The sequence below is a fragment of the Brassica rapa genome, chromosome A05, assembly GCF_000309985.2.
Source record: "Brassica rapa cultivar Chiifu-401-42 chromosome A05, CAAS_Brap_v3.01, whole genome shotgun sequence".
Classification (NCBI taxonomy): domain Eukaryota; kingdom Viridiplantae; phylum Streptophyta; class Magnoliopsida; order Brassicales; family Brassicaceae; genus Brassica; species Brassica rapa.
This window is the reverse complement of record NC_024799.2, coordinates 5,566,304-5,586,789: the sequence shown is the minus strand read 5'-3', so window position 1 is coordinate 5,586,789 and position 20,486 is coordinate 5,566,304. Positions and strand designations below refer to the sequence as shown.

General features: G+C 33.1%; 2 protein-coding genes and 1 long non-coding RNA gene across 5 annotated transcripts in view; 2 read left to right on the top strand and 1 right to left on the bottom strand.

Annotated features, from left to right (window-relative positions):
- Positions 1-20,486, bottom strand: part of LOC117134085 — a 905,201-nt gene that overhangs the window by 877,764 nt on the left and 6,951 nt on the right. The window lies entirely within an intron of this gene.
- LOC103867430 (ABC transporter C family member 2) lies at positions 5,462-14,153 on the top strand. 2 transcript variants are annotated; one of them, XM_033291718.1, is made up of 26 exons: positions 5,462-5,688; positions 6,098-6,481; positions 6,571-6,749; positions 6,833-6,872; positions 7,152-7,308; positions 7,457-7,571; positions 7,650-7,730; positions 7,884-7,908; positions 8,142-8,198; positions 8,286-8,351; positions 8,455-8,529; positions 8,615-8,722; positions 8,805-8,939; positions 9,073-9,179; positions 9,269-9,362; positions 9,556-9,723; positions 9,809-9,949; positions 10,043-10,243; positions 10,325-10,423; positions 10,506-10,658; positions 10,741-11,135; positions 11,230-11,410; positions 11,488-11,811; positions 11,881-12,759; positions 13,054-13,723; positions 13,814-14,153. In XM_033291718.1, the coding sequence occupies exons 2-26, from the start codon at positions 6,149-6,151 to the stop codon at positions 13,909-13,911; spliced, it is 4,881 nt and encodes a 1,626-aa protein (XP_033147609.1). In that variant the 5' UTR covers positions 5,462-5,688; positions 6,098-6,148; the 3' UTR covers positions 13,912-14,153. The 2 variants fall into 2 exon arrangements, with proteins under 2 accessions (XP_033147609.1, XP_009143751.1); XM_009145503.3 differs by having other exon boundaries at positions 5,465-5,686; positions 6,101-6,481.
- Positions 15,310-19,702, top strand: LOC103867427. Of its 2 annotated transcripts, none has more exons than XR_004458240.1 (5): positions 15,310-18,228; positions 18,329-18,374; positions 18,458-18,894; positions 19,068-19,124; positions 19,199-19,702. It is a non-coding gene; the product is annotated as an uncharacterized LOC103867427 (long non-coding RNA). The 2 variants fall into 2 exon arrangements; XR_004458239.1 differs by having other exon boundaries at positions 15,314-18,228; positions 18,477-18,894.

The window sequence follows — 20,486 nt, the reverse complement described above, 5'->3', positions numbered from 1 at the left end:
TTTTATACATGTATTATATAGTTTGATAATGTAAATCCATCTTACCAACATATTAAATTTTATTCTTAAACATACATATTTTATAATTACGAAAATAAAATAAATAAATATATAAATTTAATACAATTTTATTATATTTAGCTTAATATAATAATTTTATTTTAATATGATTGATTATGATTATATAATAAATAAAATATTATAGATTTTTTTTATTTTTAATTTTATATAACTGAATATATTAAATAATAATATTTTAAACTAATTTTGAAATTAGCAAAGATATTTAAATATAATTTCAAAAATGAAGATCTTGTAAAAATCTTTTTAAACAGATTTGTTAGAATTTAAAAATAAATATATTTATATTTAAAATGAAAAGATATCAAAAGATATTATGATTAAAATATTTTAAAATTTCTATTTATTATTAATCTGAACTAAAATGTAATATGAATTTCTATGAATAGGTCCATTAGGTCCATTTTTAAAAAAATCACACATGAATCAAGGATGTGACTTCTGTTTTAATATATAAGATGCCAATAAACATGGGTATTAGCAAACCCATGTGTTTGAAAGTTTTACAAGTTTATAAATACAACTATGCGTCATATATCACTGTGGATTGTGACCTTAGAAAATGTCTTAAAAATCTCTCCTTCATACCTATGATGTTGATCAAAATCTCTTTATTTTTAGTGGTTTATAAAGCTCTTAGTGAACCATTATTACATTTTCAAACTCTTTTTTCTTTTATTAAATCTTACACATAGATATTGGATAAACTTTGCTTCGGAAGTGGATTATCAACCAAATCCTTAGAAATATCCGCCACGTTTTTAGATGGAATGTAGTTTTCGATGTATATATTTTTGTTCATGTGTGTTGATAATTTTTAGTCAGATAAACATACATATTTTTATTTTTATATAAATTTGGATATCGTTGAACAAAAAAAAATGGATGTCCTAGTAGCTGTGATAAAGTTACATTTCTTTTTGAGAAGTTGTACTCCTACAGATCGCTAAAAGATTAAAACACCCCTGCGACTTCTCAGTTCTCTCACCCACCACATGCCAAGATGTACCCACCACGTACATGTCCAACCCCCGGAGGGAGAAGACAGACGCGAGGCTTTGTGGCTTTTAAGAAGTGTCAGTATTATTATAACATTAAAATTTATAGAAATAAAAAAGTACATGCCAAAATCAACCTCTTATGTAAAAAAAAACAGAGTTCAATCTTTGTCTTTGTTCCAAGACCGGCCACGGGAAAACTAATGTAATCAGGATTGGGGATTTATTTATAAATAGACGTGGATAACCAATTCATCGACCGACGAGGATAAAATGAGAAACACACAAAAAGGCATTGGTTATTTTCACTGCACGTGAACAGCATTATTTTTCTAATTGAATGAAATATTTCCATCGATCACGTGACACGAGTTACTGATATTTCAACATTCATATAATATATTATGTAATCATGTTTTCGATTCATTTTTAAAATTTATAACTAGATTCTGACCCGTCCTTAACGGACGGATATATTTTTTGTTTTAATTTTTTTGAGAATTTAATTTTTATATTTATGTTATTTTTGTAATTGTGTTTTGTATTAGTTTAATTCAATATAATTTTTGGTAACTATATTAAATATATCAAATTGCATAATTCTATGTCATATGTATTTCAGAAATTATTTTTAAACTTTATTCCTAAAATTTGCAATATATTATATTCTCTTAGTAGTTACCTAACATAATTAGTCAAGAAAAATATTTGTATCCAAAAAATCTGACTCGGAATCAATCCAAAAATCAAAGTCTCATAATCTATTAGATTTGGCATATATACTCGAATGGTTCTTAAGTGTTATATCCAAAAACTAATATCAAATTCAACACGCAAAGAAAACTAAACAAAAGTTTTGAAAAATATTTGAAAAATAAAATTTTAAAATATTTTGTTAAATATATATATGTAAATGGGTTAATAAGGTCTTCACTAAACATTTAATAAATATTTTTTAATCGAATAACCTATTTAAAACCCGTTAAACTAAAACCCGTAGGATATATTTTTATAAATAATACTTCCATAATAATATCAACTGATCATGTTCCTAATTTAATAGAATAGACATATTAAATAATTTAATTTTCTTATAAAAAACTATTTATATTTCTTGTTTATCTTAATTGATTAATGCATTTTTATTGTCTTGGTCTAACTTTAATCTGTTTTGAAAACTATATATTATTAAATTATATATATTTGCTATAATTTTTACTCATGGGCTGTTGGTAGTTGTATATCATGATAATAACAAATATTTATAATTATATATTATAAAGCTAACGCTGACAAAAAATATTATTAAGCTAATAAATATTATTTATTTTTGTCTAAAACTAACACAAATTATTAAAATTGGGTTTGTATTTGGGTTGTATAGGTATTGCTATTAATGATTTGTATGTGGAATAGTTGATCATCATCAAAGGAATATTGCATGAAGTCTATATAATCACATATAACTTTCGTACTAATAAATAATATTATACATCTCAATTTTTAATAGTATGAGGTAAATTACGGTTAGTTTAAAAAAAAACGAATATTACGGTTGCATAAAATTCGTTGTTAGTGGAAGTGGTTAATTTAGATGCAGTTATAAAATATGTTATTGGACCAAACATTTATCAATTGGACATGTTACTGTTTTAATAGTATTGATGTTATCATATAAGTGACCACTTATGTTTTTGGAATAGTACAGACTTAGTAAACAAAATTGTTTAATTTTGTGTTGTATTATTGGCTTATTGTTCTTTCAGTTAGAACTGTTTTAGTTTCTTACAAAACAACTTGCATGCTCTGATAGTTAAGAACACTAACCAAGAGCCGTGTATAAAATAAATGAAAAGAAGATTTAGGATCGGATTAGAGATATCTGCACATATGTACGGGTTATAATTTAGTTTTTTTTTAATTAAATATGTAATTTTCATTTTAGTATTATATATTATGTAACTCTATAATATTTTTATTTCTTATTCGATATTATTAATATATAGTGATTTGTTTAATATATTTTATGTAGTTATTAATTTTTATTACTTAATAATTTATTTTTGAGTTGGTTATTAATTTATTTTTTTAATTTATATATTTTGCTAGAATACATTTTTAGAATTTATTTATTTATATTATAGAAAATAAATATGTTTAAGATAATTTATATTTACATGTTGTGTTTAAAAATATACTTTAACATATATTATTTTAGTATTTTATGGGATTTATAAGTAAAAACACTATTTTGTTTAAATCGTATAACCATATTATTTTAGTAAATTTTATACATAATAGCATCCATCATAATATTTTTGTAAATATTATTGATATAGGATATTTTTGGATGCTATGATATTAAGTTTTCTTTTTATTTTTAATAAAAAAATTTAAAAATATTAGATTGCTTTAATTTTTACAATATATATAGTTTTTTTTTTCGTGGTGCATTTCAAAAAGTGATTCTTTATTATCTATGATTTTATCTTTTGTAAAATTTGAAATATTATTATTTTGAGTTTGAATTTTTATTTCCAAAATTTTATATTTTGTCAAGAAAGTTTGAAAATCACACTATTATTTTTAAGTTTGGAAGATTACATGAATTTTGAATTTAATTTTGATACTAAATTAATACATTATTTTATAAAAAAATATTTTAATTTTTGGTAATATTTTCTAATTTTTTCAACATATTTTGTTATAACTTAAATAAAAAATAATTAAAAATTTATATGCCATTAATATTTCCAATGAATTACTGAAATTTCATAGTTTTCTAATAACATATATTTTTAAGGGAAATTACCACAAATAACACATTCATAATACCACTTTTCATGTTTACACTAATCATTTTTAACCTCACTTTTAATGAAAGGTAAAAGACACTTATACCCTTAGAGTTAACTAATCTAGACTTAGTGTTTAGAGTTGAGAGGTGGGGGTAGGGTTTTTGGAATATGAAATTTAGGAATTCTAATAAATATATAAATAAATACTTAATTTAAAAATAGTTTCAAAGATAATTTTCGATTTTCAAAAAGAAATTTGAAAAAAAAATTTGAAAAAGAATAAATAAAAAAATTCAAAAAAAAAATTCAAAAATTTTTTTTATAAAAAAGTTCGAATTTGAAAAAGTATAATTCGAAAACATAATTTTTTTTTTTAATATATTTTTTATTTGTTTTTATTTGTTTTATTTAAATAATGATTTATTATATATATAAATAACAAGGATATAATAGTCTTTTGCCACTTAATGAAGAAGATATTTTTGAAAATGTCCTTGTAGTGGTGGTAAAAATGAAAAGTGGTAGCATGAAAGTGGTAAACATGTAATTTCCCCTATTTTTAAATAGTATATGAACTAAAGGTTATTATATACTATTATATTTTTGTATATGAAAAATTTGAACAATATATTATTGAGAGTTTCAAAATAAATAAAAATATAATATATAGTTGTAGATATAAAAGTTTAAGCTATGTTAATAAAATTATTTTTGTATAAAATATTATATAGTTTACAAATTTTAACCCATTTTAATGATGATTGATAATTTATTAAATGAAACAATTTTTTAATTTTTTCTTTCTTAATTTACCTATTTAATATAATTTTTTTGATATTTAATTCATATAGCAGTTTTGTTTTTATATAATACAGAATATAATTATAGAATTTATAAAAATAAAAATATATAAGTTATTTTTTTTATTTTATAATAAAATTCTATTTAACATTGACTTATAACATATTATATTACTAATCACGAAATTAAATAATATGTTATTTTATAAAACATATTTAAATTTAAATTAGATTTTGTTAGATTTTTTCTCAAATGATTTTGTTATAATTAAAAAATAAAATAAAATTTATTATTAATGTAAATAATCAACTATGTCATAATAACTCATTGTTTAAATTGTCCTACTATGACTTGTTAATGGTAGATAAAAATAGAATTCTAAATTAATAGATTAGATACACAATTTCAAAATTTAATAAATAATATTTTTAAAGGTAATAGGTTCGGAACATTAGCCGAATAAACATTTAACTCCAGTAATTTAAGTTTTGTAGCTCTCTATTTTTTTAAATATTTATAAAAGTATTTATAGCTCCTAAAATCTCATATAATATAATATTTTATCTAAACCATAGGTTATATTTTTGGCTACATTATTGGTTTGGATTACAGTTGCTACTAGATTATATATGCATTATTTATACTCTTAGATATAAAAGGAGCCATATACTGTCAACATATACTATTTTTGAAATACAGTATTTGTAGAAAACGTTCTCAGAGAAAATGATAACATAAAATTAAGTAAAAAGTAGTATATATTATCAAATGTTTTTTGTTTGTTAAAAAGCCTTATTTCCAGTTAGAAAAAAGGAGAGAGAGAGAGCTTCCCTTTCGTCCATATATTCTGCATCTTTGGCATCGTAAGCGGTGACGTATCACTCTTCTCTCTCTGTCTCAAATATTCTCCTTCCATCAAAAAAAGAGAGAACCCACTTTCTCCCAAAGCCATACGAGTGAGTACACAAGATCCCTTTTTCGTTTCCTCGTGATTTGCCAAATCTCCAGGTAATAAAGCTTTCATCTTTTCATCTCTCTCTGTTCTCCTCCTCTGTTTTGTCCCCCACGACAAAGTGGGATTAACTCTACATAATAGTTTTGAGTTTCCTCGTGAATTAATATTCATTTGTTCTTACAAGATCTCATCTTCATCCTTGTCTGCGATAGAAATAATAATATAGATTCGTTTTCGCCGCGTGGAGCTTCCTCTGTTTTTGCTTTTGTAACTGTTGTATCATTTTGAAATGATTATACAGCGTCCACTGAAATTGATTACATGCAAAAGCTCACACCTTTTTACGCGCGAATGTTTTCTACTCATTTATCAACCGGGGGGACCATTTGCTTTTCATTGAATGCTAGAAACGTACATGTATGATTGGTTAGCTTATAACTTTCTTCTTGAATCTCTTTGCAAGGTAGAGAAAGCTTTTGTTGATGCTCTGTATCTGAGGAAGGAGGAGAGAAGAAATGGGGTTTGAGGAGGCGTTGGAGTGGTACTGCAAGCCGGCGCCTAACGGCGTTTGGACGAAACAAGTTGATAACGCGTTTGGCGCTTACACGCCCTGTGCTACTGACTCTTTTGTCCTTGTAATCTCTCATGTGGCTCTCTTGGTTCTGTGTCTGTACCGTATATGGCGCACCATGAAGGACCACAAAGTGGAGAGGTTCTGCATGAGGTCGAGATTGTATAGCTATTTGTTGGCTCTTTTGGCGGCTTATGGTACTGCTGAGCCGTTGTTTAGGTTGATCATGGGGGTTTCTGTTTTGGATTTGGATGGAGATGGGCTTCCTCCTTATGAGGTGGTGATCTTTTCTGTTTTAAACGTCTTCTTTATCTTTTTGGTTTGTTCTGTAAAAGATATTGATGTTTGTTGTGGTTTCTTTGGCAGGCGTTTGGTTTGGGGGTTGAAGCTTTGACTTGGGGGTCTGTGATGATCATGATTTGTATGGAAACTAAAATTTACATCCATGAACTCCGTTGGTACGTTAGGTTTGCTGTCGTATATGCTCTTGTGGGGGATATGGTCTTGCTAAATCTTGTTCTCTCAGTCAAGGAGTTCTATACCAGGTTAGGAGGTTTTTGGTGTTATTTGGTTTTATGCAAGTCATTGTGTTTAGAAGGGTGAACTCAAGCTTTGTTTTTCATTGCAGTTATGTACTGTATCTCTATATAAGCGAGGTGGCAGTTCAGGTGAGCTCACCAAACTCCTTATTAGAGTTTAAAACCTAAATTGTAATAAACGGATTTTTAGAACCGGGTTTTAAAGTTGACATGGGTCACCGGTTTTTCTCAAATCCGGGTTTTAAACGACTCTACTTCTTCAACGAGACTGGTCCTGTTTTCAAAACACTGCCTAAAAGCATACAACCTTATAAATAGTTGTTGTGTGCTATGCCTAAAGCACACTCATATACAATTTTTTAATCTCTTATAACAACTTAAGATGGTGAGTTTTGGTTTTTATTTCAGGTCCTATTTGGAATTCTATTGTTTGTGCATCTTCCCAATTTGGAACCTTACCCTGGCTACATGCCATTGGGGAGTGAAACTGTGGATGATCATGAGTATGAAGAGCTTTCTGAGGGACAACAAATATGTCCGGAAAGGCAAGCAAACATATTTGACAGTAAGTCACCTCTTTGGCCTTGTTTCAGTTCTGTGAATACTGGATTGTGATTGTAATGCATAGTGTAGTCTATGCTTATTGAGTAACCTTTTACCATACGGTAGCGTCTTGCACACTCTATTATTAAACAATTGTTGAAATGCCACAGAGATCTTCTTCTCATGGATTAATCCGTTGATGACTCTGGGATCTAAAAGGCCTCTCACAGAGACGGATGTGTGGCATCTGGACACTTGGGATCAGACTGAAACTCTGTTCACCAGGTACTTTGAAAACTGATATATCTCCTAAAAATGTATGTGAGTGACATGGTTCTTGATCTTTTTATGCATCCGTTTTAGCTTCCAGCAATCCTGGGATAAGGAACTACAAAAGCCGAAACCGTGGTTGTTGAGAGCATTAAACAGTAGTCTGGGAGGAAGGTAACTGTTACCACTGAGAGTCTTTTAAGTATTTTTTTACTGCAGTTTGGTTAGATATGCCTTTTCCTGGTTCATAAATTGCCTTATCACTATTTCATTTTTGAACTACATGTCTGATGTAAATTTGTTTTTATTTTCCTTTGCATTGTGAAGGTTTTGGTGGGGAGGATTTTGGAAGGTATCTTCTTCTACATCTTTCACGTTTTCTCTTTTGATTCGCTCGTCCAGAGTCTTTCCTCTCTTCTATTCGTATGACATGGTTTAAGTACCAATGGTCATGATAGTCTTGATGCCTCAGGATGTTCTTTAAATTTACATAATGTGACAAATAGAAGGAAGTAGTGCATCCTTAATTTATTTGTCTACCTAGTTATTGTAATTTAACATGTTTATTTACATTCATATTCACAGATTGGGAATGATTGCTCACAATTTGTAGGGCCTCTTTTACTGAATCAACTCTTAAAGGTTTGTTCTTTTCCCATGTTTTTCATTTCACATGGATCACGGTCGATCTCATCTCTAATCTCACTTTGTTCGTTAAACTATTTGCAGTCAATGCAACAAGATGAGCCCGCTTACATGGGTTACATCTATGCGTTCTCCATCTTTGTTGGAGTGGTATGAAATGAAATCCTTCTCTCTCTTTCCATGGATTTAGCTAATTCATGGCCCATAGTAGAAGCCCCAGCTTGTGATTGATGTTGATGGATACATTTTCCAGGTACTGGGGGTGCTATGTGAAGCTCAATATTTCCAGAATGTCATGCGTGTTGGTTACCGACTAAGATCTGCTCTGGTATATTTTAAGTTTCACTTTCACTTTGAATCTACTACCATGGCCTTGTTCTCTAGCCATATATGTTTTTTTTTTGCCTTCTTAGATTGCTGCTGTATTCCGCAAATCGTTGAGGTTGACTAATGAAGGTCGTAGAAAGTTTCAAACGGGAAAGATAACCAACTTAATGACCACTGATGCCGAATCTCTTCAGGTGCGTAGCGTGCCCCATCAGTATTATGTATCTAACTGACCATGTGTACTTTGTACTAATTGTTTTTCCCTCCCGTTTGCAGCAAATTTGCCAATCACTTCATACCATGTGGTCGGCTCCATTTCGAATCATTGTAGCACTGATTCTCCTCTACCAGCAATTGGGCGTTGCCTCGCTCATTGGTGCTTTGTTGTTGGTCCTTATGTTCCCTTTACAGGTCAGTCTACCTTCATGTTTCCTCATCTTTATGTTATTTTGCTATCCACTGTTTACTTGATCACTTATACTCCTAAACGTTAGTAATTCTCCATCTCCCTCTCCTGAACTAGTTCTCTGTTTTCTTGAAACAGACTATTATTATAAGCAAAATGCAGAATCTGACTAAGGAAGGTCTTCAGCGTACTGACAAGCGAATTGGTCTTATGAATGAGGTTTTAGCTGCAATGGATACAGTAAAGTAAGACACTCTAAAACCAATTTTTGTTGTTGTTGATGCATGGTGTTACAAATCTTTAGGCAATTTTTACTAAACCAAATATGCTACAGGTGTTATGCATGGGAAAACAGTTTTCAGTCCAAGGTCCAAACTGTACGTGATGATGAATTATCTTGGTTCCGGAAATCACAGCTCCTGGGAGCGGTATGATTCAGCATTGTACTACCTTTCTTTTTATTGCGTCTTTATAATGTACATTATGTTTCTGTAAAGGAAAAATCCAAGTAAATTATATGTGACTGATGATCATGTTGTGCTTTCTTCAAACTTTTGGATTGTTTATATATTTCCTCTTTATGGTTGTTTGTTTCTCACTCTTGCCTTTTTTTTTTTGCAGTTGAATATGTTCATACTGAACAGCATTCCTGTTCTCGTGACTATTGTTTCATTTGGTGTGTTCACATTGCTTGGAGGAGACCTGACCCCTGCAAGAGCGTTTACATCGCTCTCTCTCTTTGCTGTGCTTCGTTTCCCTCTATTCATGCTTCCCAACATCATAACTCAGGTAATTTCTTGAATATTTTTGTGCACAGCCATGTTTTTCATTATTTATTTGCCGATGAAAATGCTGACTAGTGTTTTACTTGTAGGTGGTGAATGCTAATGTATCCTTAAAACGTTTAGAGGAAGTGTTAGCGACAGAAGAGAGAATTCTCTTACCAAATCCTCCCATTGAACCTGGACAGCCAGCCATCTCAATAAGAAATGGATTTTTCTCTTGGGATGCTAAGGTGCCGCTTGTGTATTCTTTGTACCATGTTCATTCTTTCACTTTGTCAGAAGTAGAACACTCGAGCTAACCATATATGTGTATATATCTGCAGGGGGATAGGCCGACGTTGTCAAATATTAACTTGGATGTGCCTCTTGGCAGCCTAGTTGCTGTTGTTGGTAGTACAGGAGAAGGAAAGACCTCCTTGGTATCTGCTATCCTTGGGGAACTTCCTGCAACATCTGATGCAATGGTTACTCTCAGAGGATCAGTTGCTTATGTTCCACAAGTTTCATGGATCTTTAATGCAACAGTATGCTCTTCAGTTACTTCATACACTTAGTTGATTGTTTCTTAAGTTTTTGATTTTAAGGTCCTTATTTAAATATTCTAGGTACGCGACAATATATTGTTTGGTTCTCCTTTTGACCGTGAAAGATATGAAAGGGTCCTTGATGTGACTGCGCTCAAGCATGACCTAGAGTTACTGCCTGTAAGTTTTAAGGCGTACTTGATAACAGGGATTTGTCTTACTTATTTTAAGTTTGTTCCAACCTTTTTGTCTTGATTGATAGGGTGGTGATCTCACTGAGATTGGTGAAAGAGGTGTTAACATCAGTGGAGGACAGAAGCAGAGGGTGTCAATGGCTAGAGCCGTTTACTCAAACTCAGATGTATTCATCTTTGATGACCCCTTAAGTGCCCTTGATGCTCATGTTGGTCAACAGGTAAACAACTCTTTGGTTATTTACTGATAATACTGGTCCTTTTTATGCTGTCAATCTGATTTAAAAAAAAAATCTGTTTCAGGTTTTTGAGAAATGCATAAAAAGAGAATTGGGGAACAAAACGAGAGTTCTCGTTACAAACCAGCTCCATTTCCTATCGCAAGTGGACAGAATCATACTTGTCCATGAAGGCACAGTGAAAGAGGAAGGAACATATGAAGAGCTATCCAATAACGGCCCTTTGTTTCAGAGGTTAATGGAAAATGCAGGGAAGGTTGAAGAATATTCTGAAGAAAACGGAGAAGCTGAGGCTGTTCAAACGGCCGTAGCACCATTAACGAACGGAACCACAAATACTCTTCAGATGAATGGCGCTGACGATAAGAAAGCCAAAGAAGAAAGCAAAGGAGGAAAATCTGTTCTCATCAAGCAAGAAGAACGTGAAACTGGAGTAGTGAGCTGGAGAGTCCTGAAGAGGTAACTTGAACACCATATTCTTTTTGTCTATTGGCTGAACTGCACCTTTGCAGGATATGAAAATGACTTGTGCGGTGTCTTACCATGCTCTCAGGTACCAGGATGCACTTGGAGGAGCATGGGTAGTGATGATGCTCCTTTTATGCTACGTCTTGACAGAAGTATTCCGGGTTACCAGCAGCACGTGGTTGAGTGAATGGACTGATGCAGGAACTCCAAAGAGTCATGGACCCATTTTCTACAATCTCATTTATGCTCTTCTCTCATTTGGACAGGTATGTGCTTGATGAAACCTGACCAGCTAATAAAGATCATGAATGTTGTGCTGAGTCTGTTTCTTTGTTGCTTTCAGGTTTTGGTGACATTGACCAATTCATATTGGTTGATTATGTCCAGTCTTTATGCAGCTAAGAGGCTACACGACAATATGCTTCATTCCATACTAAGAGCCCCAATGTCCTTCTTCCACACCAATCCATTAGGACGGATAATCAACCGGTTCGCAAAAGATCTTGGTGATATTGATCGAACTGTTGCCGTCTTTGTAAACATGTTTATGGGTCAAGTCTCACAGCTTCTTTCAACTGTTGTCTTGATTGGCATTGTCAGCACTTTGTCCTTATGGGCCATCATGCCCCTCCTTGTCTTGTTTTATGGAGCTTATCTCTATTACCAGGTAATAACTGCACCTCCTAACCGCAGCATTTAAAGAGATCTTGTGTTAAATCAATCTTCTACATTGCAGAACACAGCTCGTGAGGTTAAGCGTATGGACTCGATCACAAGATCTCCCGTTTATGCACAGTTTGGAGAGGCGTTGAACGGCTTATCAACCATCCGTGCCTACAAAGCATATGATCGGATGGCTGAGATCAACGGAAGATCAATGGATAACAACATCAGATTCACTCTCGTCAACATGAGTGCCAACCGTTGGCTCGGGATCCGTTTAGAGACACTCGGTGGTCTCATGATTTGGCTGACAGCGTCCTTCGCCGTCATGCAGAACGGGAAAGCTGAGAACCAACAAGCATTTGCATCTACAATGGGTTTGCTACTCAGCTACGCGTTAAACATCACTAGCTTGCTAACAGGTGTTCTTAGACTCGCGAGTTTGGCTGAGAACAGTCTGAACGCAGTAGAGCGTGTTGGCAACTATATAGAGATACCATCAGAGGCTCCGCTTGTTATTGAGAGCAACCGTCCACCTCCTGGATGGCCATCAGCTGGGAGCATAAAGTTTGAGGATGCTGTTCTACGTTACAGGCCTCAGCTACCACCTGTGCTTCATGGTGTTTCTTTCTTTATTCATCCGACGGATAAGGTTGGGATTGTTGGAAGGACGGGAGCTGGGAAGTCAAGCTTGTTGAATGCTTTGTTTAGAATCGTGGAGCTGGAGAAAGGGAGGATATTAATCGATGAGTGTGACATTGGCAAGTTTGGACTTATGGACTTGCGTAAAGTGCTTGGGATCATTCCACAGTCACCGGTTCTTTTCTCTGGAACTGTGAGGTTTAATCTTGATCCGTTTGGTGAACACAATGATGCTGATCTGTGGGAGTCTCTGGAGAGGGCTCACTTGAAGGATACCATTAGGAGAAATCCTCTTGGTCTTGATGCTGAGGTACTCAACTAACCACTTGTAGCTTGAGATTATTTTGTTTTTATTAACTTGAGATATCCCGGAGCTATGGAAAGACCCAGACTAATCTCCAAGAGGAAGTGTAGTCTGGATATTCAAATGAGGCCAAAGCATGGCCCCATATCCGTGTGGTCACACATGTTTAGTGTCCGGATTAATTATTTTTTTCCAAAGTCTGCTTACCACTAGACCACAACCCATGTGTGGTTTTATTTGTTATCTTCTTTTAAGTGGTGATTATTGATCTTCAATCTTTGGTGTTGTGTTCCTGTTCAGGTCTCTGAGGCAGGAGAGAACTTCAGTGTGGGACAGAGGCAGTTGTTGAGTCTCTCACGTGCATTGTTGCGGAGATCCAAGATACTGGTCCTTGATGAAGCAACTGCTGCTGTTGATGTTAGAACTGATGCTCTCATCCAAAAGACTATCCGAGAGGAGTTCAAGTCATGCACCATGCTCATCATCGCTCACCGTCTCAACACCATCATCGACTGTGACAAAATCCTCGTCCTTGATTCCGGAAGAGTTCAAGAGTTCAGTACACCGGAGAACCTTCTATCAAACGAAAGAAGCTCGTTCTCTAAGATGGTTCAAAGCACAGGAGCTGCAAATGCAGAGTATTTGCGTAGTTTAGTACTTGAGAACAAGCGTGAGAGAGATGGTGATGACTCGCAACAACCTTTGCAAGGACAAAGGAAATGGCTAGCTTCTACTCGCTGGGCTGCAGCTGCTCAGTTTGCGCTAGGTGTGAGTCTTACATCATCGCACAACGATCTTCAAATCCTTGAGATAGAAGATGATGGGAGTATCTTGAAGAGAACGAAAGATGCGGTTGTGACTTTGCGCAATGTTCTGGAAGGGAAGCATGACAAGGAGATTGCAGAGTCGCTTGAGGGACATAATATATCTAGAGACGGTTGGTTGTCATCACTCTATAGAATGGTAGAAGGTAAATAATCTACAAAATGCTTACCTGAAGATATGATTCTGTAGTCAATTCTTGCTCTTATCTTTAACTCTTGCTGTCTACAACTTTCAGGGCTTGCGGTGATGAGCAGATTGGCGAGGAACAGAATGCAACAACCAGGTTACAATTTGGAAGGAAACTCGTTTGACTGGGACAATGTCGAGATGTAGATTAAGTTCAGGTCAAGCTATAGTCATCATCATCAAGTTGAAGAGAAACATGTTCTTACCTTAACCAAAATTGTTACTCTTTGATGCCTTAAAACTTAATTTTGTTCTGCAAAGAAAATTTAACTTTGCTGTGTTCTTGATTTCGTCTTTGATAATTAGAGTAGTTACTTTCCTTCGACTCCTCCTAAATGGGATTCTGAAAATTTCAAAAGCAGAATATGACTGAATGATACCCTTTTATATTTGTGATGCAATTTTGAAAGCTGGACAAAGTTGAAAACATAAGTTTCGCTACAGTCCATATACATCACTGCGTAGCACCAAGAAAGAAACATCAAGAAGCTAAGTATTGAGGTTGATCTCTGACTAGCCTCGACCGAGTTTAAGTATGGTGGAGAAAGATATTAAGACAAACTGTGCAAGGAAAGCTGGTAGTCATACTAGAAACCTTTTGAGGGTTAAGCGTGGTCTTGACATGGTTAGGGTTCTCTTTCAACAAATTATAGCTTTCAAGTAAGTGTTTTGTTTATTTTTGTATAGTACACATTCCAAATGTTATCCTGATCACCCGATCCAGTTTATATATGCTGATGATTGCTGCAGAGGTGATAACTATATAAAGGATCCAGCATCCAAGTCTTATGCTAAAAAAATAACCATATGTGGTTCTATCAACTCATGTGTGTGACTTGTCTCTTGGTATCTCTCTTTGACAGTCTCGGTATCGATTGGTGAAGAGTTTATTAGAGTATCTCTCTTTGACAGTCTCGGTCACAAAAAATAACCATATGTGGTTCTATCAACTCATGTGTGTGGTTTGTCTTCTGGCAAGAACACACTTGCAATGTGTTAGTGTGAACGTGTAGAGACGGTAGAATGTTACCATAAATTTATTATCTTGTCAATACAAAAAGATACACCATAATAACTTTAGCAAAAAAAAAAAAAAAACTCAAAAAATTAAGAGAAATTATTGCTTTTGAACTTAAAAGTTACAAAAGGAATTACGTGAGCATATGAGAAACAAATATTGGGGAAAATGAAATAATGAGTTACATTATCAGTAAAACCTCTATAAATTAATATTGTATAAAATAATAATTTTTATGTTAATAAATTTTGCTAGTCCTAATTTGTTTCGATTCAAAATTTAAAACAAATAATAAGATAATAATTTAAAAAAAAATCTATATATGTAAATATATGGTTCCACTAAAATTATAAATTAATAATTTATATGTATACATAATTTATATAAGTAAGCACCTATTATTATATTATTTGTTTTATATTTATAATAAATTTTTCTTTATATTTTTTAACACTTAATATATTTTTGATAAGATTTAGTAGTATTGTATCTAAAACCACATTTAAGTTCTATGCAATATATATTATATTCACCAAATAATATAATAAAATTAATATAAATGTCAAATTTCTTAAAAAATAACAATTAATGTATATACAATAAAATCAAATATTTTTCTTATCTTAAAATAAATATATCTTAAAATAAAAAAATCTAAATAAGAAATTTTTTGTAAATTAAGAAAATTTCAAAGTTTCAACATTATTAATTTATAGAGGTTCTAATGTATGTTACAAAAAGAGACATTTTTACTATATGTAAATATCACAACTTTATGTTTTCTTTGAATGTTTAAGAAAGAATCTAGTGATATAAAGTTACAAACAAAAAAAAGAAAGAATCTAGTGATATATGCGTGACAATTACTAAAATACAATAAATGTAAGCATTTCCAATTTTCACTAGTTAATGCTCATTAATGAGAAACTCTAAAATTTCCAAAATTATCTAACTTACCCACAGAAATGTAATCTCAGTGTGGACAATACAGTATAAATATATGAGCGCAATTGACTAGTAGGTAAAAGAAGAAGAGGAGAAAAATTAGAAAGACCCAAAGGCTTGGTTGTTTGATCAAGAAAAAATGGAAACAGGTTTCATCCTAACCATCGTCTTTGTGGCGCTCTTCATCATTTCAGCTATTGTAGCTTGCTGGGTTTGCGCCCCAAAACTCATCAAACGGTTTGGGAGCGATCCAGCATAACTATTAGTATCTTGTTACCAGTTAAATTAGCTGTCTTTTTTGTTATTTTATTGATTAAATAGCAGATCGATGCTGCGACTCTGCAAAATTTATCGTTTATCCTTCCATTTAAAAATGTTTTCGCTTAATGATATTGTAGCTCTATTATATTTTTCATAAATGAATTATTGATTTTTATATATTGCTGTGTTATATATTACTAGTACATCTTTATCATCAACCCAGCCGTTGAGAAATCACAAAAACAACACTCTAGTTTATACACTCAAATAGAATATTCAAATTCAAAAACCACTAGCTATGTGCAATTGTGCATACATTTACCATCATCTCCAAAAAGAGGTCATGAGGGATGTCAATAGTGTCAACTGTCAAGCCTGCCTACAAGGCTACAAATCAGTAGATGACCTTATGACATGATAAAAAGTTCGCTATCTTCTTCTTTAGATCTAGTGCAATCGCATGATTTAATAGGAGTATATCCAGCGATCGAACTACTTTTCTTCCCTCGATCTCTCTAAATGCTGATGACACACCCTCTCATGATCGTATCTGGACGGATAATTTGAGATCCAACAAATATAACATCATAAGTGTCCATAAGATGAGTAAGAATTCAACTAAAGAGTTAGTGATTTGTGGATACTGCGGTATTTACCATACCATCAAGAGAGCAGCAGGTTCAACATTCATGATATTGTCTCTTCTTTCATCGAGGAATTCAGCGACTGAGGATACGAAATCAAACACACTAACCATCTCAAAATGTCTACTGAGACAAGTTTTAAACATGAACATACTAAAAAAGCAAAAACGACAAGATAAACTTTTAAAGCCTTACTGATAGTCAATGAGTCATAAGTAACTAGCAAGCACACACATAAAGAAGAAAGTCGAGACTTCAACGAGTACATGCCCGTTCAAACGCGAAGGGACCAACAGAGTATAAAACGTAGTCGGTTCAGCTATGTTGATTGATTTAGAAGGGACGGTGCTTGTCACCGTACCAGCCGCGGGACCGGGGTTCGTGGGCCAAGCCCGGCACGTGTGGAAAGCGTAGGTTGTGAGTTTATTCGGAGCTAACATGAAGAAGTATCCGCTTTTGACCGCCTTTGTCTCCATCGTTATACCTGTCTTTGTGTTGTTGCATGCAAGCTTTACAGTCGCTCCTGCAGTCGAAACCGTATTTGTCATACTTATAAATGAAGTGAAACCGTATTTGATCATTAGTACTTCTAACACTAATTTTTTCCCCGAAAATTAGATAGTTGCCGTCCTATACTCAAAGCCAAATATAAAGGGATTCTAGCATGTCCACATCATCAATTATATTTGGCCAATAAGAACATTTCATTAATCCATTGGATAACACGAGGCTCTACGCTTCTCGCTCTTCGTCTTCACCTTTCTTCACCATCGTTTCAGTTCTCCCGATCCAGAACTCCACTACATCTCTATCCATCAATTCCTTCTTTATGATTTCGATTCCGTTTAGATTGGTTAGGGTTTAGATCTCGATTTGCTCAATTTGTTGTTCATTTGCTTTTGTAGGTGGTTACAGTGAAAGTGTTATTAGCTTAAACGATGGAGAAGGTGTACGAAGAGCTAGACGAAGTCAAAGCCGCGAACGAGAAGCTCAGAGGAGACTTCAGAGCCAAAACGAAGCTTCTTGAGAACCTAAAGAAGGTTCAGAACAAGCAGTTGATAGAGATTCAAGAGGCGAGATCTGTAATCGAGAAGCAAGGTTATGCCTTCAGAAACTCACTTAGGTCGGACTTTGTAAATTGCAATCATGTGGCCGCTTTGCCTTCTGGAGTTTCCAGTGGATTCGATAGTTTCTTTTCAGCGTCATAATTCAAATCTCCACTGATGTTTCATCTTATTGGCTTATTTAAGTGATTTCTTAATAATCCACATGACCAGTAAGCTCCATGCATGATCATCTCACGTCGACTCTGCTTTTTTTTTCTGATTGGGGATCCTTGATTCTTGCTTTCTTAATAAGATATTTTTTCTGATAATTCCTTTTTCCGTCACAAACGAAATGGGAACACATTGATAATATAACCTCCACCCGTGTTCTTTCTTATATAATTGGTGTGATCTAATATTTTAACAAGCTTCAGTCTTGATTAATTTGTGTTTTTGGTTTTTCACAAGGAAGGTATGGTGATGGAGAATGAGTAATACGACACCTTAACAGTCAAAACTGATACTTCCGAAGCTAACACTAAAAAGACAAGTTAACAGTTTTTTTCTTCTTCTTTTTTTGTATTATCAATTTCTTGTGGGAATATGAGTAAAGAAGTTTTAAACTTTTTCCTGGTTTGATTTTATCTCAGGCAAGGACAGTTCATCGGAGATTCTCAAGCTACTACAAAATTTCAGGTGATGATTAGATGATTTTGTTCACATTGCAACTGTTTCTTTGGTTTGGATTGTTGTTTACTAGAACCCTGATGATGTAAAAGTTCTGTTTTTTGGTTCAAGGTGATGGGATCAGTCCTTGCGATTAAACATATTACTCACATTTTTCCTGAGCGAGAGTATATGATTGGGTAATTGATGTCTCTTGGTTTTTGCAAGTGTTCAAGAATTCCTGGTGTTCTCTTTGACCTTATGTTGATTTAGAGTACAAAAAATACAGAGGTAATTACTTTTCTATTATCTGCTTGAGGGCTTTGTCTTCGTCATTTACTTATTGCCGTTAGCGTTAAAAAGAAGTTTGTGTCATGTTTGTTGCTTTTATATGGCTTGCAAGTTTTGTCTGAATGACCAGGTGAAGAGAGAGAGAAGCGTCGGTCGCGCTACGTCGGTGCCGCCATTAGAGAGAAACTGTTTTTATTGGCAGCAGAGCAGACAAGAAACAACATGGAGAGTAATAATGAAGTCTATGCTATGTTAGAAGGTAAAAATTTGATATTGTAAACATATGTATTTACCACTAGGCATGGTATTTACCACAGAAGCTATTTTCTTATTTTTTGAATACTAGGCATGGTGTAGCTGCTGCTAATTTTTTTACTCAGTTCTCACCTTGGTCATCTTCTTTATTGAATGTCTTCTTCCATTCACAAACAGGTTTGAATTGTTGGACATGGTGGTGATGCACGAAGTGTTATTGTGGGCACAAGGAAGGTTTGTGACCAGACAACCTTTTTTTTGGTTAAAGTTCCATGTTTCAGACCATAAATAGTTTTCTCTCATTGCAGGGCTTGTGAGGAACATATACTTCCCGTTTGACATAGAAAGCGACACGGCAATTAGCGTTGCAAGAGAGATGGTGGAAGAGCTGGAGATGGACGACCGTGATGTGACAAAGATAGCTAACATGATCGATGGAGAGATTGCTTCTCTGGTTCCTGATTGGAGATCAGGCCTAGGGTTTGAGAGCAGTTTTTGCAACTGCGCCTCGAACCAGTCAGCTATAGACTTCAACGTGAGGCAGTGTTGTACAAACATGTGTGGAGAGAAGCATGGACGGTTTGAGGAGATCACTTTGGGACTACACAACTTTGGCAAAGCTTTATATTCCCATGGAAAAATGACATTTTTGCTGTCTTTTGTTAATATGTGTAGAATTTTTTACAGTAATGTTGACAAACCAAGAAATATCACAGTAATTATTTAATCATAGCTCATTAGGCCGGTGACTGTCTTGAAATCAGTTTATCATTCTCAATTTTGAAAAATAAACAAAAAGACATTCTTTTTTATCATTAAAAAAAATTATATATTTTTAGAAGTTCATTTAGTTTAGTGGTTTTATTAATAGTTCACTCATATCAATACACCACAAAATTTAAGATTTTAAGTCTCAGAAAATATGATGTATCAACTATGCACAGATAATATGAAAAATACAAAATATATTATTATAAAGAAGGGTTATTTTATATAGATAAAAATCTTGAAAAAGGTGATTGTTTACTAATTAACAATTGATATTAAAAATACAATGCATCTATTTAGATCAAATTTTAAGTAATTATTTAGTTTAATATAATAATTTTGTATTCTTTTGTATTATATTATAAATATCTAAACATTAATCACAAAATTTTGGTGAGAATTTAACAACTTATTAATTTTTAGTCATTTTTTCAAGTTCAACACATAATATATACTGAGTACGAAAAAACATAGAAACCCCTAAGATTTGATCATTATATATTATTTATTTCAGTCAAATGCTTTGTTGGGTTTAAAATATAAATATATATAAAAATTATCTATTTTAGCTTATATTTTACTATTAATTGGGTACTTATGCCATGATTATGGAAGTTATTATCATATCCCTTATATATTAATTGAGGAACATTTGAAAAGATGTAACCTCAATTTTGTATTAATTAAAAGAGGCCCCAATGCATAGGTGTCACTCAATTAGGTAGTCAATTACATTCAATTGAAAAATAAGTAGGTCCACATTCGATTTTTATATGTTGTTAGATACATAAGTTGGTCAAACTATATGATATAATGATATGATATGAT